Source organism: Pecten maximus, chromosome 5, assembly GCF_902652985.1.
Source record: "Pecten maximus chromosome 5, xPecMax1.1, whole genome shotgun sequence".
NCBI lineage: Eukaryota > Metazoa > Mollusca > Bivalvia > Pectinida > Pectinidae > Pecten > Pecten maximus.
Window position 1 is genome coordinate 20,425,126 of NC_047019.1, and position 11,859 is coordinate 20,436,984.

General features: G+C 35.0%; 1 protein-coding gene across 5 annotated transcripts; it reads left to right on the forward strand.

The window, feature by feature from the left end:
- Positions 1–261: 261 nt before the first annotated feature.
- LOC117327461 (retinol dehydrogenase 14-like) lies at positions 262–10,686 on the forward strand. Of its 5 annotated transcripts, none has more exons than XM_033884460.1 (8): positions 264–665; positions 2,932–3,017; positions 7,392–7,599; positions 7,972–8,006; positions 8,492–8,692; positions 9,195–9,342; positions 9,439–9,565; positions 9,912–10,686. In XM_033884460.1, exons 1-8 carry the CDS (start codon positions 590–592, stop codon positions 10,021–10,023), a joined length of 993 nt encoding a protein of 330 aa, XP_033740351.1. In that variant the 5' UTR covers positions 264–589; the 3' UTR covers positions 10,024–10,686. The 5 variants fall into 5 exon arrangements, with proteins under 5 accessions (XP_033740355.1, XP_033740351.1, XP_033740354.1 ...); XM_033884461.1 differs by lacking the exons at positions 7,392–7,599; positions 7,972–8,006; positions 8,492–8,692 and adding exons at positions 3,836–4,043; positions 4,416–4,450; positions 4,936–5,136 and having other exon boundaries at positions 308–665; XM_033884464.1 differs by lacking the exons at positions 2,932–3,017; positions 7,392–7,599; positions 7,972–8,006; positions 8,492–8,692 and adding exons at positions 3,836–4,043; positions 4,416–4,450; positions 4,936–5,136 and having other exon boundaries at positions 262–665.
- The last annotated feature ends 1,173 nt before the right edge of the window (positions 10,687–11,859 follow it).

The following is an 11,859-nucleotide window of genomic DNA, read 5'->3' on the forward strand; positions in this document are numbered from 1 at the left end:
TGGTAGTATTCCAAGTAGTAGATTACATCATAGATCATACATGTACGTAGTGATCATGTTGTTGCGGTCTTGAATATGAAATGATGACCAATTCGAGATTGGTTACGTGTTTAATATTGGTCGTCCGGTTTGTTATCATAAACCTACCATTCATTGATTTATATACCACTTCATGATATCATTTGACCAGGCAACATTCTATGGCTAAGATATCCGGGATTGTTTAGAACGTAAAACTTATCCTACACACATCCTGGTATAAACGGCACTACGCACAAATGTGTACACATTACAGGCGTGTCCAACCAGCCGGGTCTAGCATCATCCGGGTAACCCATTTGTTTATATTACATGCGTTTCTACTTCTCCTAGTGTGGAAGTTGCATGAGAGTATGAGATAAAGGGATATTTATATGTGTGTACCTGGTGACTATACATGTACATGGTGACCATTCAGCCTCTCCACCGGAAGGAAAGATGAGTTCACCCACCACCTAACATGATCTACTGACGATGAACACAGTGAGACTGATATTACTTGTGTACGTTTATTGTGACAAATTTCGGTAAATACTGAGATCGTTTACCTATGGGAGGGAAACATTCCTTCCCCAGGGTTTCTCTGTCCAGCGATAGAGTGGTGCTCATCACAGGTGGAAATCAAGGTATGTACACACACACAAATACACACGTGTGTCACTATACTGACATACATTGTCTTCCTTGTTTATAAGACATACTAGTACGATGGCCGACAGCGGCCGCCAAATAACAACTACAGAGTAATAGATTTGTGTACATGTACATTTTCTAGACGTACAGTACAACTACTCAATATTGCAAAATGCGTACATGTACATTTTACAACTTGTCATGTACAGTACAACTACTCAATATTGCATAATGCGTACATGTACATTTTGCAACTTGTCATGTACAGTACAACTACCTAATATCCATTAACATTCCTAACATTCGAATCCAACATTCCACGATTTGACGGTATGAAATTGAGGTTACTTAGTGCAGGAGGATACGTGTTACATAGGGTAGAGCACGTGGTGACAAACTTATATTCCGAATGCCTTTTAGTCCAAAGGCACAACAGCCCACTCACGCTCTCCGCATTTATATTAATCGCGAGATTTGTCACGGAGCCGAGAACGAGGCTTTAACTACGTGTGCTGAACATAAACTACATACATGGTCGTTGTTTACATGTCGAGCATACGTGAACTTTGCCTTATAATGCTTTCATTTAAACATATTAACAGAATATTCACGTAATACCAAGGTAACTGAACGAAAAAAAACAAACGTGGTTAACATTTAAATACTTTATTTTAAAATGTAGCAATATGCATACAAAACATCGATAAAATTTTAGACCGGTGAAGTTGACAATGTTTAAAAGGTAATCAGCAATCCAATAGACGTCCGGCAAAATCGGAATTCGAGTCTAATCCTTTTCTTTTCTCGCTAAGTTCCAACGAATCATTTCCATTTCTAAGGAAATACTCGGGTTTTGCCGATTCCACTCACTTTTGGCAGAATCTGTCTGCGTTTTCCCAGGTCCACGCTTTCGGTGTCCCGCCATTTTGTATGGACTGTAAAACCCGCCGTTGCATTGAGGGACTAATTTTCAGAGAAACTTGGCCCGACATTTTTTGGGGGAATTCCCCGTATACTTTCATAAATACAAATTTTCTTTCAGTTTCTGATTCACGATAGTCTGTTAGGTATTATCAAGTCCAAGAACTGTAAAAAGCTCAAAATGTTTGTGTTTACGCGTCAAGAACTCTTTCTGCGCATGCCATGCATGCTTTTTTATTCTGTTTATTTCTGTTGATTTTTTCGCTCCAAATCTTTATCTGTGAAAGCTTCTTTTGAACCATTTGATTTTGAATCTGTCGTTATCTTTAATTTCTTATTGTCACCACGTGCTCAACCCTATGTAACATGTATCCTCCTGCACTAAGTAACCTCAATTTCATACCGTCAAATCGTGGAATGTTGGATTCGAATGTTAGGAATGTTAGGTTCTGCTAATGGACATTAGGTAGTTGTACTGTACATGACAAGTTGCAAAATGTACATGTACGCATTATGCAATATGAGTAGTTGTACTGTACATGACAAGTTGCAAAATGTACATGTACGCATTTTGCAATATTGAGTAGTTGTACTGTACGTCTAGAAAATGTACATGTACACAAATCTATTACTCTGTAGTGTTATTTGGCGGCCGCTGTCGGCCATCGTATACTAGTGTGCTATGTACAGTTCACGTCTAACATGTATTCAGCTGTTTGAAATACACAAATACATTCCGTATATATAGACCATCACGGTCAATATAAATAGAGTATTAGACTCGATTCAAGCCAGCTCTCCACAGTTCTAATGGCTGTTGAATGAGTAGACAGGTTCTCCATATAATCACAGAGTTGCTAGGTGACAAAATAGTAATAGGATGTTTATCTTTTGATTTCTAATTTATTTCAATTGATTTAATTTCATTTTATCGAGATACATTTCTCTAGCCTGATCGTATAACGGATAATTGTAGAAAAAGTGGATATCGTTTTCAATGACATTACAAACTTTACAGACTCTTAAATGTCTTGAGATGTTATTTATGTGACAATGGACTAGTGGACTATATTCTGCTATTCTATTTTGCTACATTTTTGTTAGGATCGTTTTCAGTTCCACTGACCAAGGTATACTAGTAATATTGAATCAGTTCAGGCTTTATTCTTCACTATAACAGTTTGCTTGACTTACGACATTATTTTGGTAGGGTAGCATTGGTAACTATTCATTTCAATAAAAATATAGCTGTTTTATAATGGTTCTTTTTATGTTATCCAAAACATTAACTATTTGTGTGTACAGATTTATGATGACAACTAAATGACTTTTTTCTAGGTATTGGATACCATACAGCTAAATGGGTGGCCATGATGGGAGCCAAAGTCATCATAGCGTGTCGCTCAGAAGAGAAGGCAACAGAGGTACATCAGTCTGCCCAATTTGTCTTACCTGCTATAAAAGGATTATTATATTCATAGGGCTTCATTTCGCATTTGGTTCAAATCCTGCAGACAGTACACTGTGGTTTTGTCCTTCAACGTCTTGTCCTACTCCGTCTTCCTGGATGTGTTTTCTGGTTTATATAACTGATAAGCAATTCCCATCTATGTAGAATATACATTTTGCTCAGAAATGAAGGCAACAGATATATCTTTTCATTTTCCATCAGTATTATCTGCAATGAAATGAATTATTACATTTTTACCAGTGAAATATCTAAAAACAAAAAAAGAGACTTTTTCTTATATTTTTCACTGGGCGAAAATATCATTTTTTCTAATCTGACCAATCAAAACACTTACAAATGACGGTGGAGAAAATTAAAAGCTGACGCGAAAATATCTAGCATTTAAAATATCTCGTGTGACTGCACACTTGGGAAATATATTTGGTATTGCTGAAGATACTGTTATATATCCTCTATTCTATAGGGCCGCATTTTGTATTTGATGATGCACAAAGCAACAGATAGCGAGGTCTTGGTACAGATGGTACAATGTGGTTTTGCCCTTTACCATCTTGTCCAACTCTCCGTCTTACTTAGGTCCATTGGTTCATCTGTTTTTGATTTTCAGTTTTATAGCATTTACGGGTTTGTCGCTACGAATTAACTGATTTATGCCCAATCTACTATCGATTCCTAGCTACATAGAATATACAAGTATCATGGTAAATTTTCTGTTTATTTATATTTACATTGAATTAAATTCCTACTTTTTCTCTTTGCCTGTGCTACAAGGCTATCAAGCGAATGAACACCGAGTTTCTGGAAGAGAAAAGGAGGGGAACGGAGGGCATTGCTGATATAGAGGAGTTGGACGTGTCTTTCATGAAGCTAGACAACGCGTCATTAAAATCTGTGATGGCATTAGTAGAGGAGTTCAAGGCAACAGGACTCAAACTCCATACACTTATATGTAACGCGGGCATAGGAGTGCACAAACAACGTCAGTGCAAATCATTTCTTACAACATACATGTTTAGTTATTACTTTATATTATTGATATCGGTTTGTTTATCATACGAACCAACCAAAATATTTCGAATTCATCGACGCAAATTTCGTCTAACCTTTTCTATGAATGGAATTAGAGGTGCTTTTAACTAACACATTCATTTGAATGTTATGAGGAACGGATCTTTATTCAAGTTCAATTGAAATAGTTGTAAGGGACTACAACTACAACTATAAATATTGCTTAATTCGAAAGTAAAGAAAAATGATGTTACTATTTATCGTTCTTTAACAATATTTAGGTGTTGTAGGTTGTCATTACAAGTAAATAACAATCTAATTTTGATTTTTCATTTCTTTACAGAATACACAGAGGATGGAAATGAATATCTATTTCAGGTATTTTCAGTTACACATGTGGGATAATTCTTATAATGAAAGGCCAACAAAACGTTATACGCCATACTCCGAAAACACCGTCAAAACATGATAATATTCTTATGTACAGAAGTGATTATTTTGACATGTTGAGAGACAAAAAAATAATATATATTACTTACAAAAATGATATTTTACTTACACATCCATGGGCCTTGAAAATTGCAGCAGGATGAAATATTCACGGCAACTTATTGAGCTGTTGACAGATATTTTATTCTTCATTCCATTGTCGTTATTCCCGTTTTCCATTTGAGAACCGAGGTTTTGGTATGGATAAACTTTATAGAATCATCATAATTAACCATTCGATGGGTTAATGTGTAGTTTCTTTTCGTATTTTCCCCTTGTCACATCCATCTGAGAATTCATGTATTTCGAACGGTATTAACACCTGTTTAAACATTATAGTGTATTTATTTTTATTTGAACTTAACTTTCATCAGGTAAATTATCTCAGCCACTTCCTGCTGACCGCACATCTCTTACCGATTATGAAGACTTCCGGTCCAGACTGTCGTGTGATCCTGGTATCTAGCATAGCTCATAGAATAGTTTCCTTCCGATTAGACGAGATTCAAGGCAAACAGTTCGATGAGAGCACATTTGACGGATTGACCTTCTACAATAGGTCTAAATTATATCAGGTTTGTAATATACTTGCTTTTCACAAAACGTCGAAATTGGATCAGTGTTTCAATATATTACTGATTGCCTTCGACAATACGTTATTTCGAATTTGTTTGTTATATATCATGATAAACATTGAGGTTTTGTGATGGGTCGCCTTCCTCATATGATCTTGGTTGTTGAAAGGTTGTTAAAGCCACTACCAATGCAAATCAATAGGTTAAAATCGAAATATTAACTAGAGGCACGAGTTACATTTCAATGCAAATCAATAGGTTAAAATCGAAATATTAACTAGAGGCACGAGTTACATTTCAATGCAAATCAATAGATTAAAATCGAAATATTAACTAGAGGCATTCGGAATATAAGTTTGTCACCACGTGCTCAACCCTATGTAACATGTATCCTCCTGCACTAAGTAACCTCAATTTCATACCGTCAAATCGTGGAATGTTGGATTCGAATGTTAGGAATGTTAGGTTCTGCTAATGGACATTAGGTAGTTGTACTGTACATGACAAGTTGCAAAATGTACATGTACGCATTATGCAATATTGAGTAGTTGTACTGTACATGACAAGTTGCAAAATGTACATGTACGCATTTTGCAATATTGAGTAGTTGTACTGTACGTCTAGAAAATGTACATGTACACAAATCTATTACTCTGTAGTTGTTATTTGGCGGCCGCTGTCGGCCATCGTATACTAGTGTGCTATGTACAGTTCACGTCTAACATGTATTCAGCTGTTTGAAATACACAAATACATTCCGTTTATATAGACCATCACGGTCAATATAAATAGAGTATTAGACTCGATTCAAGCCAGCTCTCCACAGTTCTAATGGCTATTGAATGAGTAGACAGGTTCTCCATATAATCACAGAGTTGCTAGGTGACAAAATAGTAATAGGATGTTTATCTTTTGATTTCTAATTTATTTCAATTGATTTAATTTCATTTTATCGAGATACATTTCTCTAGCCTGATCGTATAACGGATAATTGTAGAAAAAGTGGATATCGTTTTCAATGACACTACAAACTTTACAGACTCTTAAATGTCTTGAGATGTTATTTATGTGACAATGGACTAGTGGACTATATTATGCTATTCTATTTTGCTACATTTTTGTTAGGATCGTTTTCAGTTCCACTGACCAAGGTATACTAGTAATATTGAATCAGTTCAGGCTTTATTCTTCACTATAACAGTTTGCTTGACTTAAGACATTATTTTGGTAGGGTAGCATTGGTAACTATTCATTTCAATAAAAATATAGCTGTTTTATAATGGTTCTTTTTATGTTATCCAAAACATTAACTATTTGTGTGTACAGATTTATGATGACAACTAAATGACTTTCTAGGTATTGGATACCATACAGCTAAATGGGTGGCCATGATGGGAGCCAAAGTCATCATAGCGTGTCGCTCAAAAGAGAAGGCAACAGAGGTACATCAGTCTGCCCAATTCGTATTGCCTGCTATAAAAGGATTATTATATTCATAGGGCTTCATTTCGCATTTGGTTCAAATCCTGCAGACAGTACACTGTGGTTTTGTCCTTCAACGTCTTGTCCTACTCCGTCTTCCTGGATGTGTTTTCTGGTTTATATAACTGATAAGCAATTCCCATCTATGTAGAATATACATTTTGCTCAGAAATGAAGGCAACAGATATATCTTTTCATTTTCCATCAGTATTATCTGCAATGAAATTAATTATTACATTTTTAACAGTGAAATATCTAAAGAAAAAAAAGAAGACTTTTTCTTATATTTTTCACTGGGCGAAAATATCATTTTTTCTAATCTGACCAATCAAAACACTTACAAATGACGATGGAGAAAATTAAAAGCTGACGCGAAAATATCTAGTATTTAAAATATCTCGTGTGACTGCACACTTGGGAAATATATTTGGTATTGCTGAAGATACTGTTATATATCCTCTATTAGGGCCACATTTTGTATTTGATGATGCACAAAGCAACAGATAGCGAGGTCTTGGTACAGTAGTACAATGTGGTTTTGCCCTTTACCATCTTGTCCAACACTCCGTCTTACTTAGGTCCATTGGTTCATCTGTTTTTGATTTTCAGTTGTATAGCATTTACGGGTTTGTCGCTACGAATTAACTGATTTATGCCCAATCTACTATCGATTCCTAGCTACATAGAATATACAGGCGTCATGGTAAATTTTCTATTTATTTATATTTACATTGAATTAAATTCTTACTTTTTCTCTTTGCCTGTGCTACAAGGCTATCAAGCGAATGAACACCGAGTTTCTGGAAGAGAAAAGTAGGGGAATGGAGGGCATTGCTGATATAGAGGAGCTGGACGTGTCTTTCATGAAGCTAGACAACGCGTCATTAAAATCTGTGATGACATTAGTAGAGGAGTTCAAGGCAACAGGACTCAAACTCCATACACTTATATGTAACGCGGGCATAGGAGTACACAAACAAGGTCAGTGCAAATCATGTCTTACGGCATACATGTGTAGTTATTACTTTATATTATTGATATCGGTTTGTTTATCATACGAACCAACCAAAACATTTCGAATTCATCGACGCAAATTACGTCTAACCTTTTCTATGAATGGAATTAGAGGTACTTTTAACTAACACATTCATTTGAATGTTATGAGGAACGGATCTTTATTCAAGTTCAATTGAAATAGTTGTAAGGGACTACAACTACAACTATAAATATGTCTTAATTCGAAAGTAAAGAAAAATGATGTTACTATTTATCGTTCTTTAACAATATTTAGGTGTTGTAGGTTGTCATTACAAGTAAATAACAATCTAATTTTGATTTTTCATTTCTTTACAGAATACACAGAGGATGGAAATGAATATCTATTTCAGGTATTTTCAGTTACACATATAGGATAATTCTTATAATGAAAGGCCAACAAAACGTTATACGCCATACTCCGAAAACACCGTCAAAACATGATAATATTCTTATGTACAGAAGTGATTATTTTGACATGTTGAGAGACAAAAAAATAATATATATTACTTACAAAAATGATATTTTACTTACACATCCATGGGCCTTGAAAATTGCAGCAGGATGAAAAATTCACGGCAACTTATTGAGCGGTTGACAGATATTTTATTCTTCATTCCATTGTCGTTATTCCCGTTTTCCATTTGAGAACCGAGGTTTTGGTATGGATAAACTTTATAGAATCATCATAATTAACCATTCGATGGGTTAACGTGTAGTTTCTTTTCGTATTTTCCCCTTGTCACATCCATCTGAGAATTCATGTATTTCGAACGGTATTAACACCTGTTTAAACATTATAGTGTATTTATTTTTATTTGAACTTAACTTTCATCAGGTAAATTATCTCAGCCACTTCCTGCTGACCGCACATCTCTTACCGATTATGAAGACTTCCGGTCCAGACTGTCGTGTGATCCTGGTATCTAGCATAGCTCATAGAATAGTTTCCTTCCGATTAGACGAGATTCAAGGCAAACAGTTCGATGAGGGCACATTTGACGGATTGACCTTCTACAATAGGTCTAAATTATATCAGGTTTGTAATATACTTGCTTTTCACAAAACGTCGAAATTGGATCAGTGTTTCAATATATTACTGATTGCCTTCGACAATACGTTATTTCGAATTTGTTTGTTATATATCATGATAAACATTGAGGTTTTGTGATGGGTCGCCTTCCTCATATGATCTTGGTTGTTGAAAGGTTGTTAAAGCCACAACCAATGCAAATCAATAGGTTAAAATCGAAATATTAACTAGAGGCACGAGTTACATTTCAATATTATTATATTTGTTTAGATTCGTTAGTCTACTGGCATGACTTTACTTATATTTTTCTGTTTCACTTTACGGCTATTGATCACTTTTATATCGTAAATAATTCAGGAAGTTATCCTTTTTCAACTACAAATGTAATCTCTGGCGAAATGACCCCGTTACACCATATATCCTTAGTTTGCTTTATGCTGGGAATATGTGGCAAATGTTGCAATTACGAAGTTGTAGAAAAATACAGAAAGGCTTATTATTTTCACAGATTATGCAAATGTTTAGCATGAATCGTAGATTGGCCGACACCAATGTTACAGTGACGTCACTACATCCGGGTGTTGTGGAAACTGGTTTGCTGAACACATTCAGTGGAGGATTTTCTGGGGCTGGTCTAAGACTTCTGCGGTGTGTAGGTAAGGACATGAATATTATGACTATAAGTTACTTCATTTTGAGCCATAATACGTCCTTTGATTGGTGTTTGACTATATTATACGGTTTGTTCACAGGTGGATCGAAGACATCTTTCGAAGGTTCCTGGACGACAATTAACGCTGCCGTAAATCCCAAGCTTGATGGTGTACGGGACGTGTACTTCGCCGACTCTAAATCTAGCACGGTGTCCAGACAGTCAAGGTAGGCAGACAGTTCTTTCTAAGAACTTGAGTCCTATACATATATCCATAGGTTCTATATTCTAGAACTTGTTTTCTTTTCTAAACTCAATGTGTGATCTTATGTCATATATCCTTGCCTGTTGTTTGAGCAATTTCAACTAAACTTGTGCAGACCTCATAAAAAGGTATTCTGAATTCAGGAATATAATCCCTTATGTCAGAGCAGCATTTATAAACATAAAAATATCTAGTTGTGTCTTCACTAATTTGTATTTCATTTTAGATAAATGATTTATATGTACCCACAAATAAATCGTTTGATTATGAATTAAACTGTAGTGTAAATATTTAACATTTATTTGCAGAAATAAACGGGATCAGAAAAAATTATGGACTTTTACCTTAGAATGTTTGAAGGAGTACCTCGCTGAAGATATCATCAAAGACTTGGAGGGAAATTACACAGAAGCGTCATAGGATTGCTATTGTAATATGGAGGCGACCCGAATGTGCTGTGCTTTGTATGACAGAATGTGAATTTCTTTCGTTATGCACAACTAATCTTGGTGATTCTTTGCTTCGATTGTTACGAAGAAATATTCCTGCCGACAGTGTGTGATGTAGATATCATACATGTGTATGATGTAATGAACATATGTAACATCTACCTTACTGACGCAACAATCAGTGTATCAGCCATTTAAGATTTTGTTCATTATAAGACTTTTCCATCACCTCTATATAGTCTCGCATCTTCTAGTAAAGTTATCATGTTTCGAGGAATGAATTTTCATATTTGCTTTTTCCCATCAGTAGATGGTTTGTATAAATGATTATCCTAATATCTGTGTTGTTGCTTCGGCATATAATGCTATCTATCATAATATATTTTTAATATGATAGTTTGATATGATATATTATGGACGCAGGCTACAAACCTCTTTTTCAATAACAGTACAAAATTTACATTTTACTATTAAGTGTCAATTAAACAGTTTTAAAGCTAGAAATATGTTTACGTTCACAGTGCTCATCTAAACCAATTTCAAACTGTATAACACTAGAAAAATCAATGTCATCCGTTGTTAGACTGCTCCATGTATGAACAACAAGGAAAATAAATAATTTCTGTCTTTTTAATGTGGTACTTTTTTTCTTAACAGTTATAAGAATGCCTTCTTGATCTACTACTAATATTCCACTGAAACAGGCTTTCATTCACTCTAGGATCATAAGTTTTTCACAATCCTAGAGACCTTTATTAGGTACCCTTCCCATCGACGGTACTTTTAGGTTGGTCGATTTAATATTTGCAGACGCTCTGTATATCACATTAATAAACACAGATATGATCTTGGTAACTCGTCTCAGGACGTTTTTAATTAAATCAAAGTATATGCTCCTGTATGAACTACATACATTATATAAATATATTCTAAGTGTGGTCTAACAAGCGCCTTGGATGAACATTAGAACATATTTTCATTCAGCTAAGTGAATGTTCCTCTTATAAAGCCAAAAAATAATGTTTAATTGAATATGTGTTCTAAAGTTTAGATTTTCATTCACAGTCACACCGATTTTTTTATACACAATTGATAAAAACTCTGATGGCTTGTGATACTTGATACTTTCTATGATTTCGTAACATGCAAATTTTTTTTTTTTTAAAAAAAAAAAGATCAAAAATATGTTGGGTGATAGAATATATACTTAACGATGATATAATCTAAGAATCAAAAGTCAATACCGTAGTTTTTCCATAATTTCAATAAAACCAGGAAACTACCCACTGATTAGGTGAAACTCTAATGTAGTGCTCCAGTCTATATTTAAATGAGCCGCGGAAAATATGTCGTACACGCATTTTGACAAATGGCGGACTAGCGATCAATGCCACGTGCCAGAAGCCCGAGGCCGATCAGACTAAATGGATTTAACAAAAGCATAGAATCAGCGTGAGTCTGTAAGACACAATAAAAGATGGGTTATTAAACGTGAAAAGCCACCATGAATTGGCAGAAAAACCTCTCGGCATATGATAGACAGAGCATCCGGGGATGTAACTCGATGCGCGCGGGGTTTGTTCACGTTCTATTTTAAGATGTTTATCACTTATTTTACTAATAAATCGTTGACATAACTGAACTGAAATTTTTATTTTTATAAACCAAAAAAGAAAGGTTTCAATGAAAATATTATTTTAACCCCTCCCTCCTACGGTAGGAGTATTTTCCTCTATGGGGAATTCGAAACAAGTTTGTCGAAAATGCAGTCACATATGCATGACTAAGTAGTTTTTTTCCAGGACTT